Below are 21,347 nucleotides of genomic sequence, written 5' to 3' on the forward strand. Positions count from 1 at the left end.
CATTATGTCACTTTGTCGCCCTGGTCAAGCGCAGACGCTGCGTGGGATTAGGATTTGCTTTCTCCACTGGATTGGCCAATGTCCAGTGGTGTGTCCTGTCATCGGCATGCAAATGTCGCCTCGGCTCGGTGACATTTGCATTTGCAACGCCCGCAATTAAATGGGCGGCGTCGGTGGTGTTGGCCGTGGTGGCAATAGCAATGCGTCATGCCAAAGTGTTGCGTGCTGCATTTTAAATGAATATTTTATGCCAACTTTCCGGCTCACTCCCGCGCGCCTTAAATTATGCAATGCAATGCAGTGCAATGCAAAGGCCCAATGCGTGTCGCATTTTAATGGCTCCACGTTGAGAGTCGAAAGACGACGTCGACGACGACGACGACGAGTTCTCGACGGGATTACGAATGGAAATAAAACTTAAAAATTGTCGCTAGTGGATTTTTATGGCCCACATGTAGTGGAATACATTTTCGAATATTTATAGCTGCCACCCTCGTTGGGGAAGCAATGCGTCTAGACGGCAGTGCGTTAAATCGGAAATGGAAAAGTTTTAGGTGAAATTTATACCCTGTAATAAATGTTTGATTAGAAAATGTGTGGTAATAGGTGGTATTATTAAGAAAAGTGAGTTTTTAAGTACCTCCTAGTGTAAAGTCAAGGCCTAGAAAGGCTTTCAGTGAACAAAACTTTCCTTTAATTTTCCAACTTAGCCAGAACTTAAAGTTCTAAGACAACCTTTACTTATGGCTGTTCTCTGATAATCACTTAAAGACTTAAACACTTACAAAATGCTAACTAAAGTGTGTACTAAACTACCCTTTCTAACCACGCATGCAGGGTATAAAACACACAAAAAAATATAGCTCGACCAGGAGCGAGAGAAAGATAGACAGCCAACAGGCAAATGCACTTTTCCCGGAATGTGTCAAGTGCGGAGAGCATAAGATGACTCGCATTGAGTTGCCCGGACGGATATATAGACGAATAGATAGATAGATAGATAGATAGAAAGATAGATATATGGACAGATAGCTGTAGAGACTTAGCTGCATGCCAGACATTCATCTCAATTTATCGTGCTTAGCCGCATATTCCGGCAGATCGAAGTGTCGTCTGCGTATATATCAAAGTCTCAGCCAGTTCTCGCAGGACTCGCATGGCAGGAGCATAGTTGTTGCATACATGTAAGTGAGGGAGTCTATATATATATATATATGTATATACATGTGTATGTGCAAGTGCGTGAGTATACGTGAGCTGCAGTTGTCATTCCAAGCCGTATCCTTCTTCGCATCCATTCCCTATTCCTAACCCGTTTCTCTTTGGCAAACAAGTAATTTCACTTGACATGCAATTTTTTGTGGGCTTCCCCCACTCCTCAATCCTCGTCCTGAGTCCTTTTCCACGTCCTCTTTTTACCTCCTGCTCAGGACAAACAAAACAGATGTAACGCTGCATCGGATAGGAATCTCCTCCTTTCGCCATCTTCTCGTGTGTGTTTTGAGTCCCCAACCACTTTTGATTATTTTGGCTGAAAAACCACATACACACAAGTTGCTAGAGAGGAGGGAAAAAAATGGAAAGTATTCCTGAAAAATGTCAATGCCAAGGAGCGAGTAAAAAGAGATACGATGCGGGAAGGCAAGCTACGGGGAAAACGATTTTCCCAGGGCAGCTGGAGAACTTCCCCATGGACACAGCCTGGCACAGAATTCAAAATGCATTTTTGGTAGCATTCATCATTAAAGCAGCCTTTGGCATATGACATATGGCCAGGCCAAAAAGGATAAGACTTGATTAAAATAGATTCAAATTTTTGTGGGATTAATACCAAAGGACGCTTTAAGTTGAAATGAAAAGCCATTTTCCGTTGACTTGAACGTAAATGGATGTCGATGAGTGGAGGATGAAAAATTTCGCTTTTCTAAAATTCATTATTTATTTGCCCCACAAACGCGCACATTTTCCGAGATCAAGTTTCAGCAGTGACATTGCTGATCCGTCGTGTTTGTCTTTTGCTGAGCGTAAATAGGAAAATATGCAGCCAACATAGTCGAAAATTGTTTGAAAGCTATACTTCCACGCATTTCCATCTGTGACTGCTGTTGGTATTTGGTAAACACGGAATATCTGTGCTCCAAGATATTGCCGGATTTTTTTTTTTTGAATTTTTTTTCGTTGTACTTCTTCTTTCTCAGTTGCCACTCAGCTGGAAGAAGTGCCGGAGGAGAGCTTTCGTTTTTGGGCTTAGTTTTCCCACCCAGAGTTTTTCCGGAAAATATACCAACCCAACCCCCTTCCGTCAGTCACCTCCCCAAACCAACCAACCGACATCAGCACTTAAACGCTTCACACATGCTGTCCGTTTCTCTTTGGATTCGAAACGATTTTTTCTGCCTCTTTGCTTCTGTTGTTGTCGTTGCCATTGCTGCTGTGTTTTTCCGGAATTATCCGCTTATGCTAATCTGTCTAACGTTTTTGAAATTTTCATGCTCTCTCTCTCTCTCTCTCTTACACTCAATCTGTGTGGGGTTTCCTGCACTTCAGACACACACAGCCATACACAAGCAGACCCACACTACTATATAGACTCATCCAGCTTTTGAGAAAACCCGCCGTAAGGAAAAGCGAGGAAAAATCGGCAGAGCAAACGCTGCTCGCACATTCACTTGATGACCCACTCGGCTGTAGGAGTGGGAAAAGTCTCCTAGTTGGCCTCCTCGAGTCCGCCTCATTCAATGTCACTTGCCTCGAGGACGAGTGTAAGTAGCACTCCACAAATGTTTTCATCCGATTATGAAAGGGCGCCGAGTTGACCGAGCATTGTCCTCCTCTAACCGCCTCCCCCTTCAGAGTTTGGTTTTTACTTGAGTTTCCATTGAGTTGAGTTGCGTTGATGGCTTAAATTATTGTTGGTTTGGCACTATCCGTAAGATAACAATTGTTCTGCTGTTTTGCCCCCACTATGTTCGATTCTACTAACCCCGAAAGAAAAGTTTGCCTTTGCTTGTGCATGAACATGAAATTGGGCAAAGAGCTCTTTCCATTTACAATTACCGCGTCTCTCCATCAAAACCAGGTTAAGTCGGGCGGCAGCGAAGTGGATTTAAGGCAGCGGAATGCCAGCATCCGGAATCTATTTTCGCCCAGCCCAGCTGAGTTGGCCAAAAAGAAGGAGGAAGCACGTCAAAGAAGAAGCCGCAGCCAAAGCAGCTTCTCGCTCCAGAGGATTGGCAATGGGTATGATGAGGGGATTGGTAACAAGATGGGCCTGCCCAGTTCCAATAGCTTCGATGATTACGCTCTGGGCATAAATCAATTGCCAATGACTGCGAATCAATCGGCAGTGAGACAATACAATGGCCATGGCCATAACGAGCTGGGACCCAATCCCTATGCCCAGGCACCCGTTACCGTAATTCCCAGGACATCGGACAATGGCTGGCATCAGAGTGCATTTGAATTGGCAATGAGCCGGACTCCGGCGGAGCACAAAAACTGGAAGTCGACGAGCCAGCTGGAAAATTTTATTAACAGCACGGAACAGCTGCAGCAGCAATGGCAGCAGCAGCAGCAGCAGCAGGAACAGGACCAAGACCAGGACACTTGTGTTGACTTTGGTAATGAAATGACCTGGGGCAAATCTGCTGAGAAATCGCTGCCATTGAATCACCTGCTGCAAGGAGATGGAGGATTTTCCCGAGACGACCAATGGGATTTGGAATTTCAGCAGCAGGAGCAGCGCGAAAGTTTGCACAGCCAAAGGTAAATTGACAAAGGGCCAAAAGCACAGAGAGAGAGAGAAAGTGGGCCAAAAGGAAAAGCCAGAGAATCCACTAACCCAAACTGCGTTTAGCTTTTCTATTTTCCACTTTTCCAAACCCCTGCACCCGCAATTTGCTGAAGTTTAGCGGATACTTCAGATGACTAGATGGCTGGATGGATAGAGTCGGGAGTTTGGGAAGGAATCGGAGGGAGTACCATGTAAATGAGCCAAACGTGTAAGCCAAACTAACCTTGACACCCTCGTCGATGACTCTTTGGCTGGAACCGTTTTTGGCCACCATTTGCATATCGAATGGCATCGCGATTGATTGCCCCTTCGATGGGGTCGATAAGGGCGTGCAATGGCAACAGTTGTAAGCAGCTCAAGTGCAAACCGCTCTAATAGTGTGGCAACAAATCGATCAATAAGTCGGGGTCTTTTGTCGAATCAGCAGCAATCGGCATTGGCATCGGACGCGGTATCGAATCCCCCTGTCCAGCGGAATTCTCGATTGCCATCGATGCGTGGCCAGGTCACGCGGGGCAACAAGGTGGATGCACTGAGCGTGTCAATTCAAGCTGTTGCACAATCGCCGATTTGATTCGAAACGAGCTGAGTTTCAAGCGGGTTACGCATTGCATTTGTTAACAACAAAATAACAGGGGGTTTGTGTTAAGCGGCGGAGGAGAAGGAGGAGGAGTGGGAAGTAGGAGTGCAATCATGCATCGCAAAAAGAGGGGGTAAGGGGGTCCTATACAGCCACGATTCAAGTGCGCCACAAACTATATTATATCAAGTACTGAATGCAGTTCGTTGACCGGCGAGGGCTAATTGAGAGCTGGAGAAAGGTAGCGGAAAGGCATTTGTCAAGTTTGATTGAAAGGGAGTTTGATTTATTGGCCATCGCGATGGATGGCTAACCGGTTACGATAACCCAGTTTCAGTCAGGGTTATACAATTTGGATTAGGAATGATTTTGGGGTCAGTGATTGCAGGGTTTTAATGGGATTTCCATGTTGGTTTATAGAAATTTCTTGACAAAGCCGGCTATTAGGTTCTATATAGTACTTTTCTTTGTTGAGTTAACCATTAATTTTTCTCATGAGATCATTTTCAAGTTGAATATTAATTTATCCCCCTACCCCTCTCTCATCTTGTGATCTTGCGCTCTAAATTATTTTGCACTTTATTGCCCCCAAGCTCATTTGAGTACATCTCGCCTCATTTCGCTTTCTTTACAATTACTTTTTTGTATTTTTTTTTATGTCTGATTAATAAAAACAAAGCGCAAATTGGAAAGGAAATTGCTGTCACTCACTGGCGCTGTTGTTGCTGCTGTCAGCAATTGCATTAAAACGATGCCGTTGATGTTGCTGTTGCTATTGCTCTTAGTTGACTCCACAGCCAGAGCCAGAGCACAGAGCCAGAGCACTGAGCCCAGAGCCCAGACCCTCGACGATGCGGCATTTAAATACACCGCATGAGTTTAATTTAATGCAACGCAGCAGTTTTATCAAGCAACAACAAAATGCGACGACAGCAATTGCTGTTAACTGCGTTCGCCCTTCTTGCCATGTCACTGCCAGCCATAGCTCTTATCGCCCTCACCTCGTCTGATAGGGAAAGCTCGTGTGTATGTTTGACGCTTTTCCAGCCCATCAACCCACTCTGCCGCCCGCCCTTTGGATTACGTATGTGCTTTGCATTTGACTGCCCATTGATGTTGCCAACGCGTCGTCGGTGATGGCGAGAGATGCCATTGTGTGTTGCCAGCCGAGCCAAGTCTCTCTTTAGTCGAGTTCCTTGTACACTTGTATACTTTATGTATCCAACACCCACCCACCAACACCCCTTACACCCACCCATCTGGCCTTAAACCCTCACTCGGCCACGCCCACTGTGACACCACGCCCATCCTGCGACTGTCAAATCATCTCGTCATGGATATGAGCAATTGCCAGGGTTTCATCCTGCAGAAAACAGAGAGAGAGAGAGAGTGAGGGGGACCTGCATAGAAAATTGGCATGATATGTGATTTGATTGACATGGCATAGCCGATCCACCTCATGCAGCTCCTTTCTCAGACATTTTCGGCCGCCCTTTGTTTGCCAATTTAGTGCCGCCTCTGTCATTTTATTCCTATCAGGCTCCGCTTGTAATCAGCATTTTTGCCTACGCTTTTGACGTTTAATTTGTGAGCCGAGTTACGTCAGCAACATATCGGTAAGCCCGTCAATCAAAGGGTTTCGCATTCAATTTGCAGCTTATAAATAAGTGCACTCCGGGAAAATGTTTAGTTTTAAATATGTAAAAGAATTATTTTCGATAACGTCTAGGGTTATAATGTGATTAGAATATTTCCTAAGGTCTCAATTCATGATTTATGCATTTTTATAGGTCATTCGTTGATATTTTTTCTGTCTTGGAATAATTTTAGGACTAAATATACCTTGTTAGAGGGTTAATGTCTTTAAGTAATGTCTTAAGATATCCTTTTAAAATTCTTAAAAAATATTTATGATATTTTGTAAACTAGTAAATGTCCTGAATTTAACTTTATGATTATGTAAACCTTGAATGGGAATAATTTCTTTAAAAAAGATTGAGAAACCTTCTTACAGTGAAGAAATCCCTCAAAAACTTCTTAATTTGAAATCTGTTCCTCTTTAATGCTTAGATTTCCTTCCAGTGCATATGCAAACTGAAATATTTTTGGTCACATTTAATGCAGTTACGGCATTCGTCGTTGCCCCGGGCAATTCAACATTTTAGCCGACAATTTTCGGTCGTGAAACGAACTCAGGCCTTACCCGGTGTTGACTCTGCATGTGGGCAGAAAACAAGGCAGCAACAAGCTTCGTTAGCTTGCCAGCAGTCCAAACACAGACAACGGCCACTGTGCAGGTCGTCCTATACCAGATCCTGGCACCGACCGACCAGCTCTTCTTCCTGTTGTAGTTACAATTCAAATTCCGACTCTCTCGCTAGCTCAGAACTCTGGACGAGCTGCCTGCAAAATATGCTTCATGCTACGTGGGCCAGCAAAAACATGAACAATAAAAATGGAGACAATAAAATAGAAACTACAACGGGGTAGCTTGATGGCACTCACTCCTAGCAGGAATAGCAATAGCGATAACGGTGGTCGGTGTGCAAACGAACAGGGTACAAAAACAAAAAAATGGCTGCTGTCGCATTTCCGGTGGCAGTCAACATGGCGGATGCCGTGACGCCGCCGCTGCCGACGCCGCTTTATGAATAACCAGACACAAAATACGAACTACAAAAAATGGCCAAGGGTTCATATATTTTTGAAGCCTGTTATGGTTAGAGGGAGAGCCATCCACCATCCACCATCTCCCGCTAGCAGGGAAATGTACACCCCAGTGAAAAGAGCCAGCCAATTGAAAAATAAATACAAATAGCTTATCACAACGAAAATTGACACTATCATCACAACGGGGACCTTGAAAAATTCAAATTTATGCATTGAAATTGAAATAATAGATATATATATATATATTCGCGTATATCTATAATGAAAAATCAATTTGTGATAACATTTCAAATTGGCTGTTCGAGAATAAAGTGTTATTCTTTGATAATTGGGATTTTATTTATCGGAATTTCACTGAACTGATTTTTATGAAATTTTCTTGCTCTTTTTTCTATTTTGATTAGCCAGCGTTGGCTATAAAATAATGGTAATTAAAACAAAATTTGATTTTTCTATCCAAAAGAAGCTTTAAAAAAAGCATTAAAAATGGAAACAAAAAATCATTCGCTTTGTAAATCTTAAAAATTGTCATTTTATGATATTTTATGGTTGGAAAGATTTTTATTCTCATAACTTAAACTATTTTCATTAAACATTTTGTATAAAGTTCCCTGAAACTCTTTTTTCAGTTTTAGTTTTTCGTTGACGGAAAGGATTTTAGTGGGATTTGTTTTTGCGACCTCTTCGTATTCATTTCAGACCCTTGAAGTCATGAAAACTTAATTGAATTTTGATTGCCTATCACGAGAACTCCACATAGCACTAACCAGGGCACTCTTGAATTTTCATTGGTTTTTTAATGAAATTTCCCGTTTTTTTTTTTTTACAGCTATCGACCGGCGGTCGCAGCGGCAGCTCAGTCGACTCCGTTGGCAGAGCGTCTGCAGCGCTTTCGATACCGCCAGCAATTGCAATTGCAACAGCAACAACCATCAAGCACTGATATCGACGTTTATGATAGCCCCTTTGCCGGTCATTTATCAGCTGAACAAATATCCGTAGCCAATTGGCAAGGGGGGAACCTCAAAGGGCCCGTTGGCGGGACCGCTCCAGTTGAAGCTGATCGTTCAGCGGAGCAGGAGGAGCTGCCGCCGGATCGAGTTCTATATCCAGACTCGGAACCGGAGGACGAAGAGGCAGCGCCACGACGTCGTGTGGTAATCAGGCGGCGCATAGTGCGCACCACTCGCACTTCCTCGCAAGGTCAGGAAGTTCCCAAGGATACGGTAGACCCTATTAACATTACCACCGATAGCTCAAATTCTGGTGGGATCAACGGACGCAATCTTGGCTGGCTAACCAGATTGCGCAGCTTTGGATCGAGCAATAGAAAGAACCAAGAGATTGCCGCAACGGCAGCGAACGGCTGCAATCAAAAAACTGTAACTGCTGCAAGCAACGAAAGTTGCAACACAAATCGCATCATGGCCGTCCTGCGTACTATGAAATTGAAGGAGCGCCTGGTCATCAGTCTGGGCGCCACCCTTGTCCTGCTCACCCTCCTGCTCATTGTCGATGTGCAAATGGATTTCGGGGTGGCCAATCGCCACCTTCTCCAACAGCAACACCATAAGATCCGACTGGACGGCAGTGACTATGATGCCACGGGCGGTGGTGGCGGCGGTGGTGGTGGCGGAGGAATGTTGCACGAGTTCAAGCGCAAATTCCTGCAGAAGAGGTAAGTTCGCATTCCCGGGCTATTATACACGAAATCTGACCCATCTATTGCTCCAGTCCCGCCATTAATCAGCGGATATCTTCCGATTTGGATTCTGGCTGGGAGTGGGAAACAACGGGTTAAGCGGGCTGTAATGATTCTCTCTGGGTGTATTGTAATGGAAACTGACCCTCATTAAATTAATGAGACATTAGCGAATGCAAAAGGTAACTGGAAATTTTCAAAGTTAGTGGGCAGAGGTCAGAAATGTGTTTAGCTAAGGGGAAGTACATGTATTTTTTGTTATTTTTTGAAGTTAAAAAGAGGAAGTTTACGTGCTAAATACAAATAAGAGTAGTTAACCTTTTTTCTTATATAAGGAAGTGTTACTTATCTCCCAAACTTTATACAGCACCTTCTTATTACTATAAATATTTTATGGGAGGGAGTTAAACATCACAAATTTCCCAAAAAATTATACCAATTCGGGCAACCATAAACCATATAGCTCTATTCCAATACCTTTTTTCCCGGTTTCATTTTGAGCTCCCCCAAGGAGCAAAGGGCAGCGTGTTGAAATTTACTATTCCCGAGTCTGACCAACTTGGCCACCGCTGGCCATTTCTAAGGATTAAAAATTATGCACAAATCGCAAACGGGGTCGGGCCATTGACTCCGGCAAACACCCAAGTTACCTTCTCTCCTCCCACTCCCCCAAGAGGCTACTGAACACGGCAGGGTACATAATTCAATTTAGCTGAAATGCAACAAAAGTTGCAATAAAACTTGGTTGGCCCCGGCATTAAAACGTAATTTGCTACAAAACATAAACCCAGGCCAGGCCAGGGCGAACTTCTTGGGAAATGCAAGAAAAAGAGGAGCAACCAGTATAGGAGGCATGTTAATGCCATGCCATAGAGAATATATACAGACGAACCACCAAGGGGTCGTTTTACCTTTGAACACTTCATTTTTTTTTTTTGTTGGCCACTTTTTCTGTGTTGCGTGCGGATGGGTGGAGGGCGGCTGAAAGTGGGTGGGTGTCGTCCGCCATTTTGCTGCGGCTGGCGGAAGTCGAGTAATAAAACATCAAAATGACGCAGCAAGGCGCAAGGGAAACTGTTAAGACCATCCTGCCCAGGTCCCAGGACTTCCTCCCAGGTGCAGCAAACGACTCCAGTTCCACCGCATCCCGACTGGTTTGGTTCCTGTTCCAGCTCCAGATCCTGCTCCTTTTGCTCCGTTCGCTCCTTCATTCCGGGAACATAAAACGCCAATGTTTAGCCAGTAAATATTTAATTAATTCATAAGCCGCCTGCCACCAGCCACCAGTAAAATGAATGCCTTCGGAAACCGCTCTCTCCTTCGTATTTGCTGGCTGCGACTGAGGGATACCTCCTCTCCCCTCAAGCTCCTTCCTTTTCGTCTCGCCCAGAGCTCCAAAACTCCCTGCTATCTACTTATGCGCCATGGCAAATGCAAAATTATGATGCCTCCATGCACTGAGTCGTGCAACGCGGCTGTGAAGCGTAATAAATTCTATTTAAGCATCAAATGTTTGCCCGTCTCCACCATCTTCACCGCCACCCCCCAAAAGGAACCTAAGAGAGCCCCACTGATTTCCTGTCTTGTCTCCTCGCTCCCGCTTGCCTTATAATTTTTTAATTATTTCATTAAAAACTGAAAACTGAGGCAGCCAAAACTTGGCAATCCCTACAAATGGTGTTCGCCGTCCAACCAACTGAGGCGAAATTCATTTTCACTGATGATTCTCAGTTTTAGGTTGTTATCAATCTTTATATTTTCCTTGGTTTTTTTCACTTTTTCTCTCTCAGAGAGATTTTCCTAACCCTTTTAATTAGAATTGTTCCAGCTGGCGTAGATTTTGGGCCTTACTTTTTGATAACTCTTTAATTTAAGTTGAAATCAAAATAAAAGTTGTGAAAATCATTTTAACAAGCTTGTTAGATCATACGATTTAGGGAAGAAAACTTCTAGCTAACCTAGATCCTAACACGATTGGATTTTCGATAGATGACAATGTGAGAAAACCCTGGTGAAATCCAATTAGGACTCCCTCTAAATCCATCCATTAACCCCTGGCTGTGCGGCATCGCTTTGGACTTGCATAAACTTTCACCTATGATCCTGTGGCTGCAGCGTTGTCGCTGCATTTGTTGCAGGCCCCCGTCTATTGCCATTACGAGTTGCAGTTGACTGGTTAATTAACCGCAGCACATGGGCAGCTTATGTGGCCAGCGTTACGCACACACCACGTGACACTTTAATGAGCAAAGTTTCGCCAAAGTGTAATTAAGTGCACGCCACATCGATCAGTGCAAGGGAAACAAAAGGGTTCTATTTAGTTACTAGCACTATATAGTTTTATATAGTATGGATATATCCCCCGATAGGAGGGAATCAATTTTTGAACGAGCACCGTAAATAAACGAAACAATATGTGAGGACCCTTCGTCTGCCATGCAAGTGGCTGCACAAAGGAAGGTGGTAAGAGGGCGGGAGGTGGGATTTAAATACTTATTAGCACATAAAGTGGCATTATGCGGCTGCCAATAAAACGCGAATGTGCGAAATCCGCCCAGGCTCGTTATGGCGGAAAATTCTTAATAAGCCCCCGGAGCCCTTTGGGAAAAATCGGCTTTGGCAACAGATATTGTCTCATCCACACACAATCTGCGTAAGTGTGTGTGTGTGGAAATGTTGACAGCTTCTCGGCTTTGCTGTTGCCATTTTACCACTCAGTCTACTCTTACTTCTGTCTTCTGTCTTCTGTCTTCTACTGTCTTCAGTTTGTTGGCCTATATCCACTGTCTCTCTCGGCCTCAGACATTCTCCTGGCAACTGTTAATTGAAAAAGTTTTGCATTCTCCACATGTGCACACAGACACACCTGTCTGCTTGACGGATAAGACAAGGCGCCGACAGACAGGACTTTCGCCACCCGAAAAACTTTGAATACAATTAAAAAAAAATATACATATATGTGTATGTGTGGGTATTTTCCGAGAAAACGACAATTTAGGAAAAACTCAAATTTCTAGATTTCTGGCCTAATGATGTGCACTCCTGTGCCAGCCATGAGTGCTCGTTTGGTTCAGCAGGCTCTCACTCTGACATTTGGCTTAATGGTCACACAACTGCCACATAATTCTCGGTTTTTCCCTGGGCCATATGCTAACGAGGTAAGGGGGGCAGGGAGGCAGAAGAAGGCGGGGCTGCAGGCCAGGTTATATCTCAAGCATTTTCGCCAAGCGCTGTTAAGAGTCAAGGCTAGAAAAATGGATGCAACAAATTCAAAAACTTTAATTCATTTTTCAAGCACTCTTTTTGTCTGAAGCAGGCGCTGTCTAAACGGGTGCTGATTACCACCACAAGGACAGTGGGGTCGAGTACGTAAAATATCACACAAAATATGAGAAGTAGATTACTAATACAAGTGATAGAGAAAATTTCATTCAAATACTGGTATTGTAGCTCAAAATAAGTTTAAGAAAACATTTCTTAAATTTAAAATAGTTTTTAGAAGTCTTTTAAGATAGAAAAAAATCTTCAAAAATTGTATTTATGGAACTTGTTTTTCCTTTTCTTATAGTTCATGTTAACTTCTTAATACTTCTTATGATTTTCCAAGAAAACTTTCTGTAAAAAGTTCAAAAAAGTTTCTTAATATTTACCTGATATAATAGTGATATCCCCTAGATGCCAACACTGTTCGTTCACTCATATATGGGTTCCACTTCGTCCCCCTTGAAGTGCCTGCAATTTCAGTTTATTGCAGTCAAGTGAAGAGTCCCATGTGTGGCTGGGTTTTGTGGGTGTGGATGTGGATGTGGATGTGGCTGTGGCTGTGTATACGGATGAGGATGTGGATGTGCTCGTCTTAGATAAACGCAACTAAAAACCGGGCTGACAAAGTTTCAGTTTACCTGCAAGTGCGTGTCTTTGGAAGCCTGGCCTGAGACTGGCCTGGCCAGGGGGCACTTAGCTGTCTAGGTTGCTTCAGTTCGGCTCGATGGTTGGCACTAAAAGCCAGTGGGGCACTTGGCAGTTGCAATTAGTAACGAGAGCCACCCAGACCATTGTCAAGTGCGCCCCGGTCTTTTGGGTCTCCGCTAATTATGGCAATCTTTTTTCCCCTACCATTTTTTAGTTCTTTTTTTTTTTTTTTGAAACTCACTTTAATGCAGCTCCTTTTAACGCAGTTACTTTCGTTTGCTTTTCCCTTTCATTCCAGTAACTCCTCGGGCTCCAAGGAGGCCTCCACGCAGGCGGCTGCGAGTCAGAGTGGCGGGGCAACCAGTGGCCAGGATGGGGCAGCAGGAGCTTCGGGCGGAGCAGCCGGTCCGGGGACATCGGGCACAACGTCCACACGTAAGCCCATACCGCATGATCGCTATGCGGATCTGCAGAAGCATCTTCTGAGCGACGAGTACTCGCATGTGATTGTGGACAATGCACCGGATGTGGCCAGGGACAATCCCACGCTGGCTGAGATGCTGCATCGCAAGGTCAGGTGAGTGGCACATAAAACCCAGTAGCGAAAAAATTCAATTTCCCTTAAGCGGAAGGACATAATGCTTACACTTATTTTTTTTTTGCCCACCTACCCCGGAGCCACTTTAACCGGGTACGTGGTAATTGATAGTGAAGGTGAGCGGAGAGGGTTTCCTTTACGGTTCTTTGAGGAAAAGGATAGTGAAAAGGTGGGGAGTGGGGAAGGGTGGAGAAGGAGCGGCAAAGCAGTTACGGCACTTTTCGGGCTTCAACGGAATTGAAATGATTTTTATTGAAATTTACGCTCCATTTACGTGACACATTTACGTTTTAGACATTTAGTCTATGCACTGAGGGAAGAAACTACATGATCTTTAGGAAGGTCTTTTATAAGGAATGTCTTGGCAATAATTATTAAAAAATATTCCAAGGCATACAAATGCTTATGAAAGGCTGAACAGTTTTATTTGCATAATCAAAAATCATTATTTAAGAACGAACTTTGAACTCTAAGAATTTATTTTAAGTGCATGCCCCCAGAAAATGTTCTCTATGCCCACATCTTTACGGCCATGTCTCTATCTGTCTTGGGTAAGTGTTGCCTGATTGTTGTTGCCGTTGGCAACTGTTCAAATGTTCTTCCAGCTCTACTGTTCGGTACTTCCCGGATGCCGACCGCCGATAACGTTGATGAGAGTTTGCCTTGTCTCAACATGGCGTATGCGTAATTTCATGCGAGCACAATCAAATAAAAGTGCAATAAAGAAATCAATGTGGATTTGCCGCAACCCTCAGCCCATCGCTTATCTGCGTTGTCACCGTTGGCGGAATCTCTACCATTTCCTCGGGGTTCTCCCACACCCACTCACTTGAGACAGCAATGAAATTTATTTCGACGAGTTTTCATTTGATTTTCTTTTTCGGTAATCAGCTTAGTTTTCTCCATCTTCCGACCGTTCCTTTTCAGCGATTTTCCCTTCTGCTTTTACAATGCGTTTGCCGGAATCGTTTTGGCAGTTTTTATTGAAAATTGAATACGTAGCGTATGAGTAATTTGATTTGCTTCACTAGTTGCCGAACATTGCCCCAGCTGAAGTTGCACAAAAATTCAAAGGGGTGGCGGCATAGCGGGGGCAAAACTGAGGCAAATCGAAAATGGCTAAAATGCAAAGTGGCAAAAACTTGTCAAACACAAGTGGCTGTTGTTGTTGTTGTTGCTGTTGTTTCGGCAGCGGTGGGTGGGTGTTGTCTGAGTCGGCTAAGTGTGGGCGTCGGCATTAGCATAAAATGCTTGATTTTCTAATTTATAGCACATCACCGAAAAGCAAGCCAGAAAGTTGGCTACTTTTTCTTATTTTTTTTTTTGGTGTGTCGCACGTAGGAAAATGCAAATTTCATTAACAAGCGAAATTGCTGGCAGTAAATGTGCAGGGTAGAAAGAAAAGTTGCCAGAAGGTTTAGGTTTACCTAGTTTTGGCTAGTAAAAGAAGTTGGGATGCTCTTGCAGGGAAAGTGCAAATTTTTATAGAAGTGATTTTGGTTTTAAATTATTTTCTAACTGCATAGTGGTAGTTAGTTTTAAGGTTTTCCCATTTTGGGATTTATAAAATTAGTTTGTTAACTTTCTGTTAAAATGATAAGCCAAGGTAATGTGGCATTTCTTATGAAAGACAAACTTAAAAAACAATCTCCAGCTTATTAGTAGCAAGAGTGGTAGAGACTTATCAACCCCAAAACCCTAAAAAGATCTGAGTTTGCTGAAACAGGATCAAGCCCAAGCCCAGATGCTACCGCTTCCATCTCCACCTGATTCCACTCCTGCCTGTCGCCTGTCGCTCGTCGTTCCCAACGATATCTCATTAAAATTCTGTCGCCGAGCTCTCCACATGCTCGACGTGCTCCCCTATCACCTACCCAGGCCAACATCCCTCCCCTTTTTAGCTAGCGGCTTAGTCAGCACTTTTTGGCCCAGAGCTCGGGTAACAATGCAGCGAAGAAAAGACTGCAGCTCCATGCAGGTGAAAAGAAAGGAGAGAAAAAAACCAACAACATATGACAAAATGCAAATGCGCCTAAAATTACCAGATGAGTTATTACCAGCGGCTGCTGAGGAGTCAGGTAACACCACGGCCAACTACAAAAGCCTGTCCGGCATTAGCTGGGTATATAATTACGGAAAAAGTTGTCGCTGATTCAGCCCAAAGTCCTAGGGGTCGTGACAGCAGTCCTAGCAGAAAGGGCAGAGGGAGAAAAGTGGGTTTGCGTTTAATTAGTATGACAAATTTTTAATTAGCCCTGCAATTGCGACCGAGCAGCGACGAGCGGCGACAGAAATCTTATTTCGAGCGAATTACACCCGGCTAAAAGGGAGAAACAGCAGAAGTTTTACCAGCTGTCGGTCAGGATGCGAGAATCCTGCGAATCCTGAGAATCCAGCGAACTCCGGGTAATAAAAGACTATGCTCAATGTCGACGAGTGTGTAAAACTCCGAGAGCTTGCTGACATTTCGGATGGGCGAAGTGGTTGGTGGAAATGGTAGTAGAACTTTTCCGCGACCCCTCGCCCCTCGCCCATCGCGCCAAACGTCTTCTTCCGCGGATCCCAGCTGCAGTTGGTCTGCTGTCATTGGTTTTAATGTTCGCGCTCTTGCCGCCTGAAGTTTTATCCCCGGCTACAATATAAGTTTAATTTCACTTTCCTTTTTGGCCCGCTACCAGCTCTGATGGCTCCTCTAGCTCCTCCGACTCCTTCTTGCCAACTCGGCTCAAAAGTGTCCGGAGTGCAGTCCCATGGTCCGTTCATTCGGTTGGCGTCTCCTCGTTGGTCTTGGCGGCCGCAAAATTTCACACGCACAAACTTTTCCTCCTCTCCATCTAAGCAGCACTTTTGCGGCTATGTGGCTGCGGCCAGGACGCAGCTGCTCGGGGGAAACGGGAAAACTGCTCTGTTGAAACTTTACTGACATTTTCTTATGGCGAAATAATTGCGGACTGCAGGACGGGTGGTTCGGTGGCTCGTTGGCTTGGTGGATTTTGAGCAAAGGCCAGGACATGCCGGCTGACAGCTGTTATTATAGTACCCACTTCGGCCGGCGGTATAACACCAAGGATAACAGCACTAACAATGAGGCGGACCAGGAACAATAACAAAAACAACCAGTGAAAGCCAGTCACTCGGCCAGTCATAATCCCGGGTAGAAAGTTTTTCCCACAGACGCGAGATTTCCATGGGCTCAGCCTGTAAAAGAAATTTAATATTCCATTAATTAGTAAATTTCAAGGTTCATGATGGTATCTCACCTTTGTATGTATTATTGATCAATCTGTGAAAATAATATAATAGTTGGCATAATTTTTAGAGCTCTTAATTAATTAATATTAATACCTGTAAGATAGTTTTCGGTAAACAAAAACCAAGCTTAAAGTATCTTTTCGCGGCTTTTCACGTTTATCTTAATAAAAAAAAATCCGCGAAATAATTTCGAGCTGTAAGCAAAGTTTATTCCTGGCCATTGCCATGGCAGCGGCTTTCCGCAGGACTTTGGCTGCAGGACGAAGGACTGAGGACTTGGGACTTAGGATTCCGCCTGCCCTGTCAAATCGTCAAACCGAGCGCAATTAAGCTGATTAGTGAGCGTCATTCAGTGGGGCGAGGAAGAGAGGAGAGCAGAGCTTGCCGTCGCTGACATAAATAAATTTAATTTCCGCTAAACATAACTCAAAGTAAACTTTTGACGCAAGTAACCGCCAGGAACGTGCAACTGCCGAAGGGGGCAGGCAGTCCAGAGGGGGTACTACCACCAATTATATGAAAATCTCTTTTTCAATTATTTTTTTTCGCAGCGTTTCTGTTTTTGCGCTGCGGTACGTTGTTGTCATCGTCGTTGAGCTGTCAACGCTTTGCATAACAAAGTTTTGCGCGGGCTTAGACCAGTAGAAAGAGGGAGCTTGAGGGGGGAGGATTTCTGGGTTGAAGGACGGTCGGTTGGATGGTCGGTCGGTCGGTCGGTATAGGGCCATCTAAGGGGTCTGGTGGTGGACTGTCACTGCGGTTGTCAGCGTTTGTTAGCCCATGTTTGCCGGCGTATGTGCTTGTGGGCCACGTGTCACGTGCGCTTTTGGCGTGCTTTTTCCCCACATAAACCAGCACGCCCCCTTTCCCACCCACCTCCTTCACTTTCTCTTGTAATGCGATTTCGGGTTTTGTTGACTACCGGCCGCTGCAACTGATTTACGTGACTCAATTACCAAAAGGGATTTGAATTCGCTTCGACTACGGCACGCCTTCTTTGTTTCAGTGTTTCAGTTTGCCCCAAAAAGTGCAACAGCTGGCCATTTGGTCCAAGCCGCAGACTCACACAACATATGGCCATTCTGTGGACGGCGGCCAGTGCTTAGTCAGTGTCCAGGTCCAGCGGCTTCATCAATTACGCAGCTCCTGCTGCTTCGGAATCCATTGGCCACGGCCGCACTGCTCCTTAACCGCAGTTGACAAATGAAGCTGAAATTTGACTGTGCCAAGTTAGCACGATGCATAGCATACTTTGCGGCGCGCTGCCAAAAGAAACTTATGAGCTGGATGGAAATTCGTTCAGAAAGTCATTCAACTTCATAAAATTTGTAAAAAAAATATTTAGCTAAACATAAGCTGTAACTCGAAAACTGTTGAGATTTTAGGTCAAACAAAGAATAGAGAGAAATTATAATTTTTATTATTTTACGATAAATTGTTATATTCCTAAGTTGTATACTTTATACTCTTTACTCTTTTCATCTTTCTCAGTCAATTTAATTTTCGGTTCAACTTTCTTTTTTAAATTCTTACATCAATATAAGAACCAGGAAGTATACCTTTTTCCCAACCGCATTTCAAGACAGATGACAGGGGCAATTTGGTATTTAAAAGCAATTATATGAAAATTTTTCCGACCTTTGGCTCGACTTTAATCCTGCAGATTTAAACCTGTTTTGGATTCTTGATGTAGCTCTTCCTTCCTTAAACTGTACAGGATGGAAAAGAACCCTCGTCACTCCTGTTTTGGCCCCTTCTTTGGCCTGTGAATCCTGGTCATTGTCACCGGATTGTGAGCACTTTTACGCCACCAGGTGAGGGATGAAGTAGGAGAAGGAGGATGGGAGGTTTGAGAGGTCTTAGCTTAGCTTTGGTCGTCGGGAAGTTGTCACCATTTCCATAAAACGCTGATATATTGAAAGTCATTCGGGGCACGAGAAGGTTGTCTGCCAGACATTTGTTTCCTTCCTGCGCACAAAGGCATAAAAAGGGTTAGGCGTTGAAGTATAACAGAAGTCGTCGGGCAAATTATGACTCTGCAAGGAAGAAGAGTAAGAAGGTACTAGATGGAAGTTAAGGGGACAATGAGTTATGTAGACGCCATTGAGAGCAGCATTTGAGGGGGAAGACTAGGACCAGGATATGACTTCATTATCGTGATAAACTTGCAGCGCCATAGAGCTCATTCCTCACTTTTGACTGACCAACCAACCAACTGACTACTGAGTTTTGCATTTCAATTTGTCGTGACCGGTTGGCTGGCTGGCTGCCTGACTGGCTGACTGGTGACTACTGACTGCTGGCATAAATTGTTTTGCATTGTGAAAAGCTAATGCCAATGCACAGAAAGAGAGAGAAAGAGCACATTGCAGCTTAAATTCTGACAGGGCTCTTAGTGCTTAACCAGCACAAATTGGACTAAATCTGAAAGCGTAACTGCAAGAGCTTAAGACAAAAGCACCGAGCACATTGGCCATGTGAGCAAGAACGGCACATGTCAAATGGTACAGTAAGAGGAAAGCATAATCGGAGAGGAAAAGATATTTTCCGACAATTGCCAGTCGGGCAGCAACAGGAAAAATCGACTACCACCAAAGATTACGGCTGCCTGATGCGGGGGTGTCTTGGCATTTGCAAACCAAATTGTCATGACAGCAGCGGCAAAGAAAGGCTGAGGAGGGCTAAGGCAAAAGCAATGGCAAAGGCAAAGGAGCAGGGCATTGCTTTGACAAATCAATGTGAGAAATCTTGATATGCAGCCCCAAAGCATGGCATACTTATGAGGGAGCTCCAGGCAATGACTGCACTTGAGGAAAATATTTCAGTTTTTAGTTTCAAATATCTTAACATAACGACTATAGCCACCTGAACTAAATGCTAAGATTGAAAACTTTACAGAAACCAACTAATTCTTAGGTTTTTTGTCTTTGTGGGTACATTTTTAATGGGTTTTTCCGAAAGGTTTTCTTATTAAAAGCAACCTTAAAACCGTACTCTTTCTTTTAAACTTCCTTAAAAGATTCTATAATGTTAGTTAGATAACAAATTTTTGTAGTATAACTTTTCCTCCAAGTGCAGAACCTTAGCCTGATTGTCCTTATGGCTTCCTTTTTGCCTGCAAACGACAGCTGGCTGACTGGGTGGCTGGCTCTCACTTGGCTGCGATGCTCGATTTTTACTTACATTTCTATCATTTTGTTTCCCTTTGGCCCGACCGACTATCATCTAAACCCGAACTACCATCTCTCTTTGCAGTGCAAATGCCAGCAATTTGGAGCGCTTCCAATTGCGCATCACGAAGAAGGAGCTGTACGGCGAGCAGGACACTCTGGTGGATGCGGTGCTACGTGACATGATCAAGCTGCCAATACAGCATGTTGGTAAGACAGTCTGTTTCCGCCAGTCTAGCTATTCCATGCCATCGTTACCATCTTGCAATTGTGGGATTGTAAAGTCATAAATACTGGCCAAGTTTGTTGCCCTTCCGAACGAAACGACTCAGCTGCACATTTAACTCAATTATGTAGAGCTTGGCGGCGCTGGCATTATTATTGAGGTGCCACTACGAAACTATTTTCATAGCAAACTTTTTCTCCGGCGCATTCATTAAACTCATAATTTATTAATAATAAACTTTTAACAGCGGCAGCTCGGAGCTGCGAAAAGAAAACTCATTTGCAGTTAAGGGAGAGAAACCAGAGGAACAGGCAGGAAGGCACGAGCAGGCAGGCAGAGGGCAACGGGCAGGAGTGCAACAATGACACTGTAGCGGCATAATTGCTGCAACTTTGCCATTGTGCTGGCTAGCATTTATCACGTATACGCAGCGTATTCTAACACAGAGAAAATAGACTTTGGATTTAAAGAGCAACTTTCGAAGATATAATTCATAAGTAATATGAGAAAGCCATTTTCATTTGTTTGTTTCTAGAAACAAATTCGAAATGAAATGTGGTCTTTGTGCGGTAGGAGTTTTCGGTTATAATTTGCCCCACTCCCCTCAGCATCCCCCTCTTTATGGTCAGGCAGAAACAAGGGCTTGCCCTACAATGATCAAACTATACAGTTCACTTCACACAGTGAATGGCAAACAAACAAGCCAAGGCGGCTTTTATTTTGGGCTCCTTTGTGCGGTTGCGTATACGCAATATTTGTGTGTGCTTTCTGAATGCATTGTAATTGGTATTTAGTCGAGTGTAATTTGTTTATGCAGTTGGTTTTCGTTACGTAATTAAAACAAAAAAATAATGCCGACTACAGAGATGGTGTGGTGATCGTTGAAGCGAAAAGAATTGCATGAATTTCGAACGTTTTTGCTTCAATTAATTTCAAGGAGCTTGATTAATTTACATTCATTTCTCCATCGTGTCCTTCGCAGTGCAAAAGGAGGGCGGCACCCAGCTGAAATTGATCATCGAGTACCCCAACGATATCAAGGCCTTAATGAAGCCGATGCGGTAAGTTTGGTTAACGGATGGTCGGCAGTGAAGAAGATTTTCACCCGGTCTGTCGCTGCTTAATGCATTTGTATGTCCCCTCTCTCTCCACCACCCCTTACGTAATACGTAATACGTAGCACGTAATGAATGCAACTTTCGCATTGCCCACTTGTCGACAACACATTTCGCGCAGTCGAGTAAATAAAATTGCGCTTTTCGGTTTTTTTTTTTTTGTACTCGCTGACTTTCCTGCGGCCTGTCGATGAAAATTCCACGTCCATTGCCGCCGTTTTGCGGTGGCACTTCAAGCTGCTGGCAAATTTAAAACATTCATGCACTTTTTAATGAGATTTAAACGCGTTGGCTTGGTCAACGTGCTGGTTTCCCCATCCCATGGCCAT

The 21,347-nt window shown here is 44.1% G+C and overlaps 1 protein-coding gene across 2 annotated transcripts in view; it reads left to right on the forward strand.

The window, feature by feature from the left end:
- LOC108116625 (extracellular serine/threonine protein CG31145) overlaps positions 1-21,347 on the forward strand; it is a 68,646-nt gene that overhangs the window by 38,084 nt on the left and 9,215 nt on the right. For both annotated transcript variants that reach the window (XM_041819514.1, XM_041819515.1), the window contains exons 5-10: positions 2,548-2,762; positions 3,080-3,765; positions 7,873-8,721; positions 12,956-13,234; positions 19,763-19,887; positions 20,886-20,964. In XM_041819514.1, the coding sequence (XP_041675448.1) occupies positions 2,739-2,762; positions 3,080-3,765; positions 7,873-8,721; positions 12,956-13,234; positions 19,763-19,887; positions 20,886-20,964 (2,042 nt within the window). In that variant the 5' untranslated portion in view covers positions 2,548-2,738. The remainder of the gene's footprint in view (positions 1-2,547; positions 2,763-3,079; positions 3,766-7,872; positions 8,722-12,955; positions 13,235-19,762; positions 19,888-20,885; positions 20,965-21,347) is intronic.

The sequence above is a fragment of the Drosophila eugracilis genome, unplaced genomic scaffold, assembly GCF_018153835.1.
Source record: "Drosophila eugracilis isolate 14026-0451.02 unplaced genomic scaffold, ASM1815383v1 contig_75, whole genome shotgun sequence".
Lineage (NCBI taxonomy): Eukaryota > Metazoa > Arthropoda > Insecta > Diptera > Drosophilidae > Drosophila > Drosophila eugracilis.